This window comes from Equus caballus, chromosome 15 (genome assembly GCF_041296265.1).
Source record: "Equus caballus isolate H_3958 breed thoroughbred chromosome 15, TB-T2T, whole genome shotgun sequence".
In the NCBI taxonomy this organism is placed as follows: Eukaryota; Metazoa; Chordata; class Mammalia; order Perissodactyla; family Equidae; genus Equus; species Equus caballus.
The window spans coordinates 85,142,952-85,160,331 of record NC_091698.1 but is presented as its reverse complement, the minus strand read 5'-3'; the positions used below and the strand labels follow the sequence as shown (position 1 = coordinate 85,160,331).

General features: G+C 54.6%; 1 protein-coding gene across 1 annotated transcript in view; it reads left to right on the top strand.

The window, feature by feature from the left end:
* The window catches only part of KCNK3 (potassium two pore domain channel subfamily K member 3), a 37,878-nt gene extending 21,442 nt beyond the window's left edge, over positions 1 to 16,436 (top strand). Inside the window, exon 2 of the mRNA XM_023619358.2 lies at positions 13,151 to 16,436. Coding sequence (XP_023475126.1) covers positions 13,151 to 14,079 — 929 coding nt within the window. The 3' untranslated portion in view covers positions 14,080 to 16,436. The remainder of the gene's footprint in view (positions 1 to 13,150) is intronic.
* Positions 16,437 to 17,380: the final 944 nt, after the last annotated feature.

Here is a 17,380-nt window from a genome sequence, read left to right as displayed (position 1 = left end):
CTACTAACAAAGTGGATGGTGCCAAGGACACCTGAAAGTGCTTGGACTTTGAAGGCCAAAAGATCTGGGTTGAATCCTAGCTTTGCCAATTTTTATCCATATGACCTTGGGCAAGTAGTCTTTAGCCTCCCTGAGCCTCGGTTTCCTCATCAAAATGGAGTTAATAATGCCCACCTTGAAGGTCATGGTGAGGATTAGAGATAATTAACGTAAGGACATCTGGGTGACCTGATTGCCATTATTAGTAGAGGCACTAGGAGCAGAGAAGCACAGGCTCTGTTCTGGCCTCCCTTCCTCTCCCCTTCCTTCTTCTTACACTCTATCCCCTCCCTTTCCCCCTTGCCACCCCATACCCAGTCACACAGAAGGGAGGCCAGGAAGTGAGTCCTTACCCAGGGGTCTGGGCCCTGACTGCCTCTCTAAAGCCTTGTCCAGTGCCCAGCACCACCCCAGACCAGCCAGTCCCCCTTCCCCTGTTCTGTGCAGACAGACTTGACTAAAAGTAGCTTTGCTCACAGAGGCATCACTGTGCATAAGGAGATGGGTAAATATGCCAGCCAGCATCTGCCAAGGGAGGCCGAGTGAGTGGCAGAGATGGATGCTGTGTGGAGAGCTGCGAGAAGGGGATGCTCGCGGGGCCAGAGCAGGAGGACGGCTGCTTGGGAGAAGGCAGCGGGCTTGGGGGCGGGGACACAGCAGGCAGCAATACATCAGCATGGGGGAGGTGGTGAGCGTTTTAAAAAAGAAGAAAGGTCTTCACAATAATTCTGTAAATCTAAAATTGTTCTGAAATAAAAAGTTTACTTAAAAAATAGTAAATGGTAAAAAAAAAAAGAAGAAGAAGAAAGAAGTGGGAAAAAAGAGAGAATGATCCAATTTCTAGCGACAACCAGGACCAAGCAGCTCTGTGCACCAGTCAGATGTTCACACCTGCCCTGAACAATGCTTCCAGGTGTCCAGGGACAGCTTTGCAGGTCATCGGGAACAGGCCATGCCATGCTCCCAATTGCAGGACGGTTGGCAAGATTGCTGGGCCTTCTGATTCCCTTCCGGTTTCTGGGTGTCCACAGTGCCCCCCCCCCGTCACGGAATGGCCCCTCTGGCACAGACTCAGCACATCCTGGGGCAAGTCTTTACTTAAGGGACAGTCTTGTCTCACCTCCCCACTGCTTGTCTCTGTTCCCAGAGGGCAAGACCGAGCCATCCTTGTCTCTGCATCCTCTCCCAGCGCCTAGCCTAGTGCCTGGCTCAAAGTAGTAGGTGCTTAAGAAACGTTTGCTCAGTTAATTAACTAAGACAAGCTAAGAAGGAATGAAGCCATTTTTGCCTCACTGACTTTCCAGCTGATATTCTTGAGACCAGCCCAGTGCTGCAGCCTCCCTAGGGCCCCTGCTGCCCGCTCAGCCTCCCCAGGTGCCACATGCCCCTCTTCCAGGGCTGGCTCTGAGCTCCCCGACCACCTCCTGCTGTCTGGCTCAGGGCGTCTTCTGTGGAGACCCAGTGCACTCTCAGCCCAGCCTCTTGGGAGGGGGCCTGGCTGGGAAGGAGGAAGAACTGTAGGTGGAGAGAGCACCTGCTTTGACAGACATGGGATGAAATGCCCACCCACCCTCTCCACACCACGACTTTCCTGGACCAACCTTAAGAAGAACAGTTCAAGTCTACTCCAATGAGCTATGGACACCGAGACCTGAGCCCAGTCCAGAGGCCCTGGAGGCCACTGAGATGTGGAAGAATGACAGCAGGCCTCGGCCTAGGAAGGCCTGGCTCTGCCACGTACCTGTGTGGCCTCGTCCAAGTCACCCAGCCACTCGGCTCAGCCTCCTCAACTGGAAAACCAGGGCGCCTGCCTTCCAGAATGCGCATCCAATCAACTAACACTGGCTAGGCTGTACAAGGCAACAGGCTTGAGTCTGAACCCTGACTCAACCACTCCCTCACTGTATGGTCTTGAATGAGTCACAGAAACTTTCTGTGCCTCAATTCTCTCATCTGTGAAATGGAGATAAAACCTATCTCATAAAGTTTTTGTGACCATTGAATGAAATCATGTGTGTGCAGCACTTAATACAGCGCCTGGCACACAAATGCTCAGTGAAGATGAGCTTTATGATTTACTAGTATTATTACCATGTTACTGCCGCCACTGCCAGTGCCACCACCACTCCCGTTAATATTAGCTGCTGTGTGCAAGGCACTGAATTACTGAGAAGTACAAGACACGATCCCTGTCCTCAGAGTCCAGAGGGAGACTGAAAGGACAAAATAAGATGAGAGGGAAGAGGAGAAGAGAAGGAAGAAGGAAGGAAGAAGCAGCTAGAGAAGCCAAGACTCAAGGTCCCCGGAGACCCGTCTCCAGGGCTGGATGGGGGTGGGGTTGGGCCCCCTGAGGGCTCAACAGTCAGTGCGGAGAAGCTGGAGACCAACAAGTCTTCCTGAATGCCCTGGCCGGTCTTGGTCCTGGGAGACCCAGGCAGGGACACGCAGCCATCTCCTCCCTCACTCCATGTGGCCTCGTGTGCTGGGAGGCTATGTGGGGGCAGGGTGGGGGCACACAATTTTGTGTCTCCAAAGAGTCGACTCTGGCGGCCCCTCTCCTTCAACTAGGGGGATGTTGCCTAGAGCAGTGCTGACCAGGCCAGCCCAGCTCCGGCCCTCCCCACCAGGACAGCCCAAGGCTTATCACCATATCTACAGTATCTGCTCAGTGCCAACTGGACAGCTCTGCAAAGACACGTGGGCCCCAGGAACTGTGGGTCTAATGTGCACCCAAAGGCTCAGTGCCATTGCTCTGGGGACCCAGTGGTCCCACTGAAACCACTGCTTTCTCCACTGTGTGGGGGAGGGAACATGGCCCCCCTGAAGGCCCAGAATCTTAAAATATCTCCTCTAGCCTCTTCATTTCCCAGAGAAGGGACTCCAGGCCCAGAGAAGGGCCGGGTCTTGCCTGTGATCACATAGTAACCCCAGGTCTTCTGACTTCTATCCCTGTGGAAGAGTCCTGGGGCAGCCAAGTGCAATGGAAAGAGAACTGACTTTGAATTTCAAGTTTGGTTCTAGTATTTATTGCCTGAGATGAAATACTTTATCTCTGTCAGCCTCAGTTTCCACATCTGTAAAACAGGAATAATAATAATAACACCTTCTCTACAGGATTGCTGTGCGAGCTCAAACAATAGAACGTATAGAAATTGCTTGGTAAATAACACAGCCTGGGACAAGTGAAACACAGGAATTGTTATTATTCTAGAACTTAGAGCACTGCAAATATTAAGGACTCAAAAATGTCTGCTGGTGTAATGGATGAATGTTTGAGGCATGGTGAGTGATGACAGGGACCTCCAGGAGCACTGATTTGTTTAGGTGGGTTGGATCAGGGAAGGCTTCACAGAGGGGGTGACTTTTGAGATGACCTTTGGTGGAGGAGTAGAAGCCCATCGGGAATGAAAAGGAGCATGAGAGTGTCCAGAAATGTGGAAATGCAGCCGTGACCTTCCAAAGAGCTGTGGATCCCAATTCCACATGCAAGCTTGGGCTCCAGACTCTGCTCAAAACTTACTCCTCCCCTCCTGGCCTGTGCATGCTACCTGGAACAGGAGGAGCTAGCAATTTATTAAATCCTAAAACATACCTTTTCAGAGAAGAAATAACCTTCTAATCTAACTTCCCATTTGAAAGGTAAGAAAACTGAGGCTCAGGGAGCTGACATTCCTTAACAAAGGCCCTACAGCAGGCTCAGCAAACTAGGCTCCATGGGCTGAATTTGGCCTACCACCTGTTTTTATAAATAAAGTTTTATTGGTACACAGTCATGCCCATTCATTTACCTACTGTCTATGGCTGCTTCCTTGATACAATGGCAGAGCTGAGTAGTTGCAAGACCATATGGACTGTGAAAGCTCCACCATGTACTATCTGACCCTTTGCAGAAAAAAAGTTTGCCAACTCCTGTCCTATAGCAGGGTATTGGCAGAGTTGCACGGGGAGCCAGGCCTCTGACTCCTGGTTGGGTGTTCTTTAACTGTATGTACACTTGTCCCTCTGGGTCCCCCCACCTGACCCCCCAACACTGCCTGCAGGGTGAGATTTCAGGCAGCCAAACTCTGGGCAGGCTGAACTCTGGGACACATGGTGCAGCCAACAGGGAACACCTGGGCTGACCACTGTTGCCCCGTGACCCAAGAGTGCTTCTTGCTGGGAGCAGTTCAGCCCCTTTTGGGGGAGTCTGACAGGGAGGTGCCAACACACGCCTGCTTCTCCTCCATGGACAAAACAGAATGAGCCACAGAGTGTAAGTGTAGGACTCAGGCCAGCCAGATGCCAGAGTTACAGACACAGCCTTTCAAGAAGCACACGAGGAAGGAGTGGCATCTCCAGCCACCTGCTGAGATGGCCAAGTCCACTCTAACTTGTGCTGTAGAATTCCTTTCCCAATGCCAGGCTGTCCCTGGTGGATTCATTTAATTAAAACCCCACCACATCTAATCTGTTAGAAGTTCTGAGCTCACACATGCCTTGTCCAGCTAGTCATAAGGACGAGACAGGTCACGGGCCTGGGCCATGGCTACGTGGCGCCATGCCTGGCCTAGTACAGACCCTACAGGCCTCGGGTTGGTGCCCTTCCCAGGACACCTGGAGTTGCTGCCCTGTTGTGTGAGACTGCCTGCTCTGGGCCTCATGCTTGTCCATCCCTCAGACTCATCTTTGATGCCTCCGTTCCTTAATTCACTCATGCAACAGAGATTTATTAAATGCCAGCTTCACGCCAAGCACTCTTCTAGGTGTGGGGAATGTCGTTGTAACAAAGGAGACAAAAATCCGCTCCTGCCCTCATGGAGCTTACAGTGTCAACTCACAAATGCAGGAGCATCTCCCACACTGGGCATCTCCTCTGTCTTCCGCCCCCTCATCCTTTCTCCTCTCTTCCTCCTCTCCCCTCTCTCCTCCTGAAGCCAATTTACACCTGAGCGCTTGACAGTGGGACCATGCAGAGGCCTCCTAATGAATCCTCCTGCCTGCCATCTCCCACTGCCCTCTGCACGCTCAGGGATGCCAGGAAAACCCCTCATGATGCCCCTTTGGCAGGTCCCTCCCCTGCTCAGGAGCCGTCAGTGGCTCCTCATTGCCTTCAAGTTAAGACGTGAGCTCTTTCACTTCCCCCTCAAAGCTCGTTACCTTTCAGCTCTCACCCACCTTCCAACCTTCACCACACAAGGGAACTTTCTGCTCCAAGAAACTCAGAATTTTTGTGGTTGTTAGGTTTATGATGTTCATCGCTTTCTACTTACAAAAGTAATAGATTTTTGTAGGAAATATATTCAAAGATAACGATTCAAAGATAAACTCTCTGAGCTTTTTAGTTTATTTCCTCCAAGCTTCTCTTTCTATGTGCATGTGTGTATATAGATACATTTTTTATATTTATGTGCTTAGTGTGGGATCCCATTATACATAAAGGGTTGTATCCTAACATTTTTATGTAACATTCTTTAGTGGTTTTCTATATAATTAAGAGACTCCTCAAGAACAGCACTTTAATGGCTGCACAATATTCCACCACATAAATATACCTTAATATGTTTAACCAAACCCTATTGGTGAGCATTTGGACTGTTTACAATTTTTCACAATGAAAATGTTGCTATAAACATCCATGTTCATAAATCTTTGTTCCGATCTCTGGTTATTTTCCCGGCAGAGATTCCTAGAAGCGGCACTGCAGGGTCACGGGGCAGATGCACTTCTAAGGGTTTTGATGCATATCATGAAGCTGCCTCCCTGAGAGAGTCTGTCGGTCACCCCTGCCCCCCATTTGTGACAATGCCCACCGACCTCAGACAGGTCTATTTCCTCTGCCGCTAACACGCCACGTGTCTTCCTAGCATCGTGTCTTCACTTCAGCAGCTCCCCTTTGTCAGAATCTTGTGTTTCCCATCCATCCTTCAGAGCTCAGGGCAAAGGCCACCTCCTCCATGAAGCCCATCCTGATACCCCAACTGAAATTCTCCACCTCTATCTAGGCCTCCTGCAGCCCCTGTCTTAAGTTCTTCCTGAAACATTTCCTATTATTGCCACACATTTTAATAATTTGTCTAATAATAACCTCTTCTTTGTACGGGACATTGAAGTTTTCAAAGTGCTTCCTCTGAGATGTTTCATCTGATTCATTTTCAGATGGAAAGTGTATTGAGGTCAAAGACTGTGGCTTGGTCATCTAGGTCTACTTACCTTTGCTCCATCACCAACGTCAAGTCTAGCCCAACCTCAAGCTAGTCCTCAATTTGATGGAAGTTTAGGACAAACTTCACTATTCCGTGGCCTACAGAACAGACTTTAGGATGCTACCCTCCACAGTGAGGACCGAGCTAGGACAGAGGGCCCTGGATTCCAGTCCTGGCTCTGTCACTGACTGACTATGACCTAGGGCTGGTCCCTGCCCCTCTCTGGGCCTCAGTTTACCCATCTATAAAATGAGCCAGTTGAACTACATAGTCCTCCACACTCCAGGACTGATTGTCCCTGCAGCCACTGGCCCCAGCACCCAGAGCAGCCCTGGGGTGCCCCTGAGGGCCCCTGTGCAAGGCTGGCCTCCAGGATAGGCCAGAGGGAGCTGGCCAGGGAGGCAGGCCTGGCTGCAGGCCAGGCTGTGTCTGCAAACACTGACCTTGGCTGCCGCAGGGATTTTCCATGACACCAGCACCCTCCCCCTCAGCTCCCCCTAATCCCACGTGGGCCTGGGGAGGCTGGGGGATGGGAGCGGTGGGGGCTGTCCTACACCAGAAGACTCTGAATCAGAGTAATAGGGGCACCTGTGGATGGGAGAGAGCTGAAAGGGAGAGAGGGGAGCCCAGTGGGCCTACAGGCAGAAAGTCTGGGAGGAAGCAGGGTGGGGAGAGAACCTGCTGGTGAGGAGTGGGGAGAAGAGCTGAAAGAGGAGCAGGGAAGATGGCAAGAGGCCTTGGAAAGGGGCAGGGCAGAGGGAGGGGGCTGTGCTTCCCAGCTGTCCTTCCCAGGAGCTCTGGCCTGGAGAGGGACAAACTCCAGACCTAGTTCTGCACATGGGTCCCTCCCCCAAAGCCAGGTCCGTGAGGCCCTGTGGTTTCCCAGGCCTTTCGGGCCTTGGCCAGGCCCAGGGCAGCAGGGATTCCTTCCGAGGCCCTGAAGCTGACCTCATTTTGCCGGGGCCTGGGGGCCACAGGGAGGGCAGGAGGTATGGTTTCACTGAAGGCCCTCCTGCCAAGGCTGCCTCCCCTCCCCCTGCTGGGTGTGTGAGGGGAGGTTGCTCTTGTCCACATCCCAGGCTTCAGGGCTGTCTGGGCTGAACAGCATTTTCTGAGCAGCTGCTCCCCCAGGCCTTGTGCTGGACACTGAGGAGAAGTGCTGGCCCTCCAGAAGCTCAGAGCCCCGCAGAACTCCTCTGCAGATGGGAGCGCACACACATAGGGCGTTTGAACGAGGCAGACGGAGAGGCCCCTCTAGCTCTGGGAAGGATCCCAGAAGGTTCTTGGAAAACTTGGTGCCTGAGCCGGATCCTAAAGGATGGAGGAGAAGGCCTGCGCTCTCCTCCCATCTCCACCAAGCTGGCAGCCTCCTCCCGCCCTCTCAAGGGCCTGGGCATGCACTGCCAGCTTCCTTCCGCCTCATCTCCCTTAACACACCAATTAGGCTCCTGTGGAGCCTCTGGTCCCACTTCCTGGCTCCACACTGCTGCCATCTCCAGACCAAAGGGGCAGTTCCCCGTCTGTACCTCAGGCCCCTGAGGAGGCAGAGTCCTGGTTGGGCCCTTCTGCAGTGACCCTCAGGCTCAGGCCCAACTAACCTCTGCAGGCCTAGCGAGAGAGCCTGACCCCGCTCTGGGGGTGCTGTGTCTCACAGCCAGTCCTCTGGAGCTGCCTGTGTCTCCCTGGAGCCCTCACTCCTCTCTGGCTGCCCCATCAGGCCCAGGCGGCACCCAAGGTCAGGCCCCCTCCCCACATCCAGCTTCCCATCAGCCTAGCTCGGCCCAGAGTTCACAGCCCTCCCCGCCTCAGGCCACAGGTCACTCATCCAGCTTCCCTCAGGGCAAACATCAGCCTCGCCAGTGCTGTATTTACATTAGATAAGTGGGTCTGCAGGGAACCAGGGAAACAGGTTGCAGCCAGGCATTGCCAAGGGTCACGTGTTTCTAATCTACAGAAGGGCTGGGCCACCCAGAGATGGGACATCAGAGGATCTCAAAGTCAGAGACCTGGAAGAAAGGCCTTAGAGTTCTTGATGCTAAGAGCAGCGTTTTCCAAACCGATCCAAGGAACTCTTGTCCAGCAATGTGAGAAAAGTGTTTGAAGGTGAGCTACGTGGGAGGAGCTAGCACTGCCTCCCAACTTTGACTGCCCTTCCGCACAAACACGTGTGTGGCTCTGACAAAGGCTACACCTAAATCAAATGACAACAGACCCTGTTAAATTCAGCATTCCTCCAGTTTAATTTAACCGAACAACTCTTTTCTCACCCAAAAGTTATTAACAGTCCATGGAACTGGTATTCCAGGAAATTAACTTTGGGAAATACTGATCATAGAATGTTGATGCTAAAAGGAACTTTAAAGACCGTCTAATCTTGATGTTCCTCAAAATATTCATACTAATAATGAATATTTATTGATCCCAATGTCCTAGTATTTTATCTAACTCACCAAGTCCACAGTAACTCTATGAGGTAAGTACATCATTTTCCCCATTTTACGGATGAGGAAACAGAGGCACTTAGAAGATTAAGTGACTTGGCCAGAGTTGAAAGCTGTTTGGCGCCAGAGGCTGTGCTCTCATCTACGCCACTACACTGCAGAGATCACCTGCAGAAAATAGAAATATCTGTTTTCAGTTTTTCAAAAGCATAACAATAACTTAATTCAGTCTCATAGGATCAGAAGTTCTGATTGGCAGAAGTGTTCTTAATTAACTTTGAAGGGAAAATGATTACTTACTGCTTTCACGGTGATCTATTCGGTGCCTGTTCTGTGCAGTAGCTACACTGCACTGATCAACACACTGTACTTCATGAATAACATCTTTCAGATTCAAACTCTATGAATGGGTGAGCGGACAGAAAAAAATAATACAAGGCATCCATAGCAGGGAAAAAAGGTGGGAACCTTTGATCTCGTCCTATCCTCCCGCGCCGCAGATGAGGAAAATTGAGGCCCAGAGAGGGACAAGGACTTGCCCAAGACACAAAGCTGGTTATGGTCAGGGCCAGGTCAGACCCCCAGATCTCCTGCACCCTACACTCATGCTCTTTCCCCCACCCTAGGCTGTGGCCAGTGTTCTGGCTTTGCAGCCAGCTAGGCCAGGGGTAGGAGGTCAGGCTGGGGCCGGCATGCATGTGAGGTCAGCGGGCAGCAGGCAGCTGAGCCCAGTCCAGCCAAGGCCATTACCAAGGGCTCAGCTTGGTTAGCTGTGCTTTGACTAGATGGAAATAGGCCACAGGGAAAGAAAGTCCAGTAAGAGGGAGGGCCAGACCCCCAACCCTCTGCATCTCCCCAGAGACAGAGCTTCAGCCAGTTTCTGAGCTCCTTGGTGATGCTAAGACGAAAACAGAAGAACTGAGGCTGGGGGTTCCCGTCCCGCCTCTCATTGTCCCTGCTGCTCCAAAATATTCATAATTAGTATTTATATCCAGCCACATAATCAATTTTTATGTCTGGCCACCTGGCTTCCTCAGGTGAATTTTATGCCTCCAGCCAGGCTCCAAGGCCATCTCTTAGCTGAGTTGCTCACACATAGGGGCTGCTGAATGAAGAGGTCAACCTTGGTCATACTGAGCCAGAGGGCAGAGGACAGAACACCGAGTTTGGAACTGAGTATCCTGGGTTATAGTCCTGGCTCTGCCATTCACTAGCTGTGTGACCTTGAGCAGGTCACTTTGCCTCTCGGGGCCTCCATTTCCTCATCTGGGCCATGTGATCGCTAAAGACTTTTCTGGCTCTGAGTACCTTTAAGTCTATGGTGGATTCAGGAAGGGTGGCTGGGAGAGGAGGGGGCGGGGACAGCCCCAGTCAGTGCTCTGAGAGGAAGTGGCTAGAATCTCACGGTTGGGGCATGAGTTCTGGCTGGTCAGTCCGTCAGGCACTGTGAGGGAGGGTCCTCAGAGAATCAGCTCTGGAGCGCAGCCCCTGTGCGTGTCGGTGACACACAAGGACAGATGGAATCCCTCACCCAGAGACTCGCCCCTCTGTCCCTCGTAAACCCAAGCCTGATGTGGGTAAGGACCAGGCCGGCGGCGGGCCTGCTGGCAGGCAGACAGGCCTTGCCAAACTCCCAGTTACTTCCCAGAAGTTCCAGGGCCTCTTGGGAGTGGCTCCACCCCGGCTGGCGCCCCTCCAAGCTGGGCACCCACGTCAGCAGGTCCTCGCAGTTCCCTTGCCCTTTCACCCAGTGACAATAGAACAGGCGAAGGGGCGGGGGCACGCTGACCCTGAGCCGGATCCTTGGAGAGGCATCTGATTCCCTGGGCGTCGCACTCCTGTTGCCACTTCTGTCACAGCCAGCTCAGGACAGTGCCCGAGGATGAGTCTTCAAGTCGAACCCTCTCTTCTTGGGGCCTCAGTTTCCCATCCTGGTCACCCTTCCTGGGAGATAAATTAGCTCTGAAGTGCCGGAATGAGCGATGAGTTAGAAAGTCCTGGTGGCCCTGGCCGACTCGCGAGGCCCCTCCAGCCTTCACTACTCTAACTATAAAATGGACATAGCTGTAGTAATGACCTTGTAGGAAGTTTTTGAGGATTAAAGTTAAAAATGTATCTGAAAGATAAGACCATAAACCTCAGCCTGTGGTAGTCAGTGAGGGTGGGCCCTGAGAGGCATCTGACCCCAGGGGTGAGGCATGTCCCCTCCGGGCTGGACTGTGGCTGTGGTGGGGCGTGCGGCTCTGGCCTGATAAGAGCCTTCAGTTTAGCCTGGATGTGCCACTTGCTTTGAAAATGGCTAAACTCAGCAGGAGGTAGGCAGGGCCAGGAGTCGTCACTTCTGGCGGGGAGATGGGGAAAGCAGGAGGGCCCTCAGGATCCAGGCAGGCAGGGGCAGCAGGGGGACGGCGAGAGGGAAGCACTGGGGGCAGAAGGTGGCCAGATGCCTGCTGGGACGTGGGCTGTCTTCAGACCCGCAAGGGCCTCCCTGAAGCTGGGGGCTGTGTGGGCAGCCTGCATGGGCAGTGAGGCTGCCAGCTGCGGGCACTGGGTTTTCCTACAGGATGGCGGACCAGGAGAAGTCACAGCCTATGAACAAGCACGGGGCAAGGTGGCGGTGGTGGTAACTCCTGACGGCAGCTCTGGCCAGCTGCCAGGGTGGAGATTAACAGCTCTAGCTCCATCCCCCAGAGGGTAGACAAGGCCAGAGAGGGGAAGGGATTTGCCTAAGGTCACACAGCCAGCATGTGGTCAAGCTGGAGCTGGGCCCACGCTACCCAATACCTGTCCAGCCCCATCCATAGTGTCATGCCTTCCCCCCAACACCCTGTACTGGTGCTGCCCTGGGGGACAGGGAAGGACAGGATGAGAAGCAGCTCTGGCTCGGGGCCTGCCCAGCTGTCGAGGTGAGTTGTGGTCTGGCTGCTGTGGCCAAGCTGGCAGGCACAATCTGTTCTCACCCTGCCGGGGCGCGGACAGAGATGGCATGGCGGCCCAACAGCTCAGCTGTCCAGGCCCCTGGCAAAGGGGGACAGTCACCAGCTGGATGCTGTGGTGCGGGCCGGGGGAGCCCATTCTAAGGGCAAGCCCACAGCTTCATACACCCCAAGCTGCTGTCCCCAGACCTCCCTGAGCTTTAAGATTCAAATGGCCTTGGGCTGCCAGCTTTGCTGGAACTGAGCTGCTCCCCAGCCCAGGTGCTCTCTTGGAGATGTGAGGGGAACCTGGCACTTCATCGATTATTCATCATAGTGAGCCGTTATTGAGCACGTGATAGGGACCAGGCTCTAGGCTAAGAGCATCGTACACGTTATCTCACTGATTTCTCTCCAAAGCCCTGTGAAGCAGGTGCTACTTATTAGCCCCATTTTACAGATGTAGAAACTAAGGCTGTAAGAGATTTAAAAAAAAAAAAACAGATACACACCATCCATGGCAGAGTCAGGATTTGAGCTCAGATCAGATGCCAAAGCACATGGTATCCTGCCCTGCTATTCACTCATCAGACATATTGTGGGCATACCCCAGGGGCATGGCTGGTAATATGGAGAGGGAAGCTGGCAGGAACATGACAAGGTCCAGCAGCGCCCACCCCACCACCCCAAGTTAGTGTTTAGCTGTGCATATGTAGTTGGGGACCCTGGAGGACAGAGGATGGTGGTAATATTGGTCTTGGAGTTTAAAGCTGAACATTCTCAGTGCCACTCAAAGCTGAGATCACTTCCAGCTGTGGGGAATCCGGGATGGCTGCATGGAAGAAGCATTTGGTTAAGTTTTGATAAGGCTTAGAAAGGAGGAAAAATCAGAAAGACTGCCATCATTATTTTATTATAATAATCCTGTTAATAAAAGTAATAAATATCTTAACAGCTCAGTGAAGGAAGCAGGGCCAGGACCAGTAGACCTTATTTTGCAAATAAGGAAACATGCTCAGAGAGGGGGAATAATTTGCCCAAGGTCACAAAGCCACTAGCGACAGGGCCAGAACTTGTGCCTAGGACTTCTGAATTTCCATCTAGGGTCCTTTCCCCTCCAGGTCTCCAGGAAGAACTGTGGACTTAAAGCCATTTGACGGTTGGCTTAATGGGAGGATTTGCCTCCACCTGGCTCCTGGCTCCGTGAGGGCCAGGTAGGGGGTGTGGGGTATGACAGGGGTTGGGGTTGTCTGGCTGGTGATAGTAACACCTGGAAGGACACCTAGGGCTCCTGCTTTGACAAGGGCAATGCCAGCTCCCCATGAAGACAGACCCTACTTTGGGGCCAGGCACAGAGGATGACCCCAGGCCCCAGAGAGGGGGCTGATGAGGACCCTGGAGCACGAATTCATGCACCTGTAACTGTGTGTTGTCTTCTCCTGGGCTAGAAGGATAGAGGCCAGATTCTGCAAGGTCGGGGAGGCGGAGGGGAGAGTAGGGGGAAGGGGCAGGGTTTCTGCAAGGGCAGCCTCACAGCGTGTGCTTTCTCTCCTCTTCCCCTACTTTCCCGCAGGCTATGGCCACGCAGCTCCCAGCACGGATGGCGGCAAGGTGTTCTGCATGTTCTACGCGCTGCTGGGCATCCCGCTCACGCTCGTCATGTTCCAGAGCCTGGGCGAGCGCATCAACACCTTCGTGAAGTACCTGCTGCACCGCGCCAAGAGGGGGCTGGGCATGCGGCGCGCCGACGTGTCCATGGCCAACATGGTGCTCATCGGCTTCTTCTCGTGCATCAGCACGCTGTGCATCGGCGCCGCCGCCTTCTCCTACTACGAGCACTGGACCTTCTTCCAGGCCTACTACTACTGCTTCATCACGCTCACCACCATCGGCTTCGGCGACTACGTGGCGCTGCAGAAGGACCAGGCGCTGCAAACGCAGCCGCAGTACGTGGCCTTCAGCTTCGTCTACATCCTCACCGGCCTCACGGTCATCGGCGCCTTCCTCAACCTCGTGGTGCTGCGCTTCATGACCATGAACGCCGAGGACGAGAAGCGCGACGCCGAGCACCGCGCGCTGCTCACGCGCAACGGGCAGGCGGGCGGGGCCTGCGGCGGCGGCGGCGGGGGTGGCGCGGGCGGCAGCGCGCACACCACGGACACCGCCTCGTCCACGGTGGCGGCCGGCGGCGGCGGCGGCGGCTTCCGCAACGTGTATGCCGAGGTGCTGCACTTCCAGTCCATGTGCTCGTGCCTCTGGTACAAGAGCCGCGAGAAGCTGCAGTACTCCATCCCCATGATCATCCCGCGGGACCTCTCCACGTCCGACACATGCGTGGAGCAGAGCCACTCGTCGCCGGGAGGGGGCGGCCGCTACAGCGACACGCCCTCGCACCGCTGCCTGTGCAGCGGGGCGCAGCGCTCCGCCATCAGCTCGGTGTCCACGGGCCTGCACAGCCTGTCCACCTTCCGCGGCCTCATGAAGCGCAGGAGCTCCGTATGAAGGCCCCGCGGGGCCTGGAGCACCTGGGAGCGCGGGCCGGGGGCTCCTGCCGGGAGGAGCAGCTGGGTCGGGGAGGGAGCCGCCCCAGCCGCCTTCGGCCCGTGGGGCGCCCCCCACACCCCTCACCACCCTCTCCCAACCCCCAGCTCCGACTGTGCCTGCTCGCACCAGCCGGCAGGAGCCTGGGCTCTGAGGACCCCTGGAGCCCCCATCTGCGCCCTGCAAATTCCGAGAAATGTGAAACTTGGGGGGTCGGAGGGAGGGAAGGCAGAAGCTGGGAGCCTCCCATTTCTTTGGAAATCTAAGGAGCTCCTCAGTCCTCAGAGGCCGTGCTGGTACCCAGACCACCCCCCCTCCTCCATCCCGAGGGGACTTCGTGTTCCGTGTACGTTTGCATCTCTATTTATACCTCTGTCCTGCCAGGTCTCCCACCTTCCCTTGGCTCCAAAAGCCAGGGTGTCTTTGTCCACGTTACCCACACTCAGTCCACTCCCCTTCCTCATCCCCGGGTGTCTCCCAACCTCCCACTACCTTCTGTGTTGTTTTGCATGGCTTTGCAGTTATGAAGAAAGTGGAAACCCAGCAGTCCCTAAAGCTAGTCCCCAGAGGGCAGGCAGTCAGAAGCCAGGACAGGCGGCAGGAGGTGCAGAGAGTCAGGGGGAGGCCGAGCCTCCAGTCTGCAGGATGGACCTGCCAGCAGTGAGAGCTGGCTGCCCTCCAGTTGCGTTCTCACAGGGGGCAGGGGGCGTCCAGCTGTTCAGGCACTGCCCTTGGAATCAAACAGAAAACTTCATACTTGCCGTCCTCAGCCACTGCTGATGATGGCCAACTCCTCACTCTGCAGGAGTTTCAGCCTCTGGAAACTCTGTCCTGACTACTCGTTCATTTGATTTTCACAGCGCTCCAGCTAGGTCACCAGGGCCAGAGTTCTCATGCCCATTTTACAGATGACACTGAGATCCAGGCGGGTGAAGTGACTTGCCCAGGGTGACACAGATAGTAAAGGCAAAGGGAAACAAGAACCTGGGCTGCTCATTCCTAGCCTGATTGCTCTTTCTCTCCAACTCCTCTGCCTGCTCTTGAAAGCAGAGCTTCTGCCGGCGCAGCCTGGCGTCTTGGAGCAGCTGGGGCTTGAAGCAGAACCGGAGCCCAGGACTGAGGCAGCGCTGGGGCTCAGCTTCTGTTCCGCTCAGCTACGAGGCAGGGTCTGGATGGGCCCCTGAGGCAAGGCAGGATCCCTCAGTCTCTGGACTGCCTGCTTACAGACAGGGGTGTCCTTGGACCAAAGTAAACAGGGCTGGGCCTCACGAGGAAAAGGCCAGGATGTGGGGCTCTAGAAGATTGGGAATTAGGCAGAGGGGCCTAGAGAGTTGGCAGGCATATCCTACTAGGACACTGTCCCTGGCCCCACGGCCAGTGTTGGTGCCTGTGTTCCAGGTAGCTAGAGACAAGCTAAGGCTGCAGCAAGCAACACCCCTCCCAGGTGAGGGGCTTGGACCTGGTGTGCCCACTGCCTGTCCCACCTGCAACCCAGAAGCCCAGATGGACAGCAGCAGAGGGAGGTGAGGCCCTAGGCTTCACTGTGGGGACCCACAGCTGGAGCTGGTACCGTAACTCAGGACAGCATCAAGGGGTAGGTGAGGGGGCTTTCCTCCCTCACCGTGCTGTTCCCATGCCAGCTCCCTAACACTGCTGAGCAAGGCCAGCCCTGGCATTCAGGGAAGCTGCAGTAGGGGGTCCACGGGCTGATCAGCCTCAGCCCCACCCCAGCCGTAGGCTCTGGCCTCTGAGAACCTTTGGGAGGGAAGAAGTCTGGCCTGGTCTGTGTGTGAGTCCTGTCTCCATGTGGAGGAGCTGGCTGCCCACGTGCCAAGGAGAGCAGGGCCCAGGACCCAGGGGTGCCCTCTGTGTTTATGTTGGGGTGAGGGGCAGTGCTGGCTGCGTCTGTCCTGTGTGTGACCCTGCCCTCGAGGGGTCTTGTCCTGTCAGTCCCGAGGGAGCCACAACCAAAGTTGCAGGGAGCTGGTGGGGAAGGAGGTGAATGGCCCTCGGCAGAGCGTGGCCGACTGCTCGGTCTCCAGCCGGGCCTTTCCTAGGGAACTGGAAGGCCAGTGTTGCTTCCCCTCACCCCCTCCCACTGCGGGCAGCCTTTCTGCTTCCCCAATGCCTTATGCCTGGGCACACTGCCACAGAATATGCAATACGTGTGGGTGACATGCCCCCACGCCCACACCCTCACCCCGGGCAGCTCCTGGACCCCAAAGGCTGCGGCTGCCACAGCCTCCCTTCAGCCCCTCCTGCCTATCTGTCTTCACACTGAGAATGGCGCCTAATAAATGCTGTCTATGGAGACCAGGCTCAGGCTCAGCTGTCTCTGTCATTGTATACCCTTGGTGCTGCCAGGGCGCAGCCATCCCCCCGCCGGGGTCTGCAGACATGCCTAGCTCATGCACCTTAGGCTGACTTGACTCTTTGCTTTGGGGGTCTTAGGGAGAAGCCTGGGTAAAACTGGCTTCTCTTTTGTGATTTCCTCCAAGATCCAGATTTTCTCAATGTCATCCCGGAGCGACTATGAGAACAAGATAGGACCTTAGAAAAGAAATCACCAGGTCCAATCCTCCCCTTGATATGAGTAAAGTGAGGCCCAGAGAGGACAAGTCACTTACCCCGAGTCACGCAGCAGTGAGTGCCAGACCCAGGATTAGAAATAGAACTGGGGATTCCTAATCCAGTGCTCCACTTCCTCACACAGCCTGAAAAGTCCAACTGGACACACCCTAGCTAACAGTGACACCTGCCTGGCAGCCAGGATTGGGGATGCCCTTCTTCTCCAGCAGGGGCTCCCAGATTCAGTGGCCTGATTGACACAAAAATGTCCCTTTCAGAGGGAGACTCATCATGAGCACCTTTCTTCAGGGGACACTTTCCTTTGGGTGTGGAGGATAATTCGGCCTGGGACGGGGCCCCAGAGCCCAGGACAGACCCAGGGAACAGGTGCACCCTGCCCAGCTGGTACCAGCCCCCAGAGCCAGCTAGCCAGTGGCTTCCAGCTGTCATTGAGTAGAACCCACAGTAATGCCTTTTACACCACACCCTCATGTCTCTCTCTCTCTACATGCCTATCTACCTACCTACCTTTCTTTCATGAAACAATACTTAACCCCTAGTACAGCCAATGGCTTCTAATATTTTCTGTTCTAGTTCATGTTATAAAATGCTGGTCACAGCCCACTAAATTGATTTCTCTCCCCACTCATTATTGGTTTGCCCCCTGCAGATTGAAATACACTAGAGAAATAAA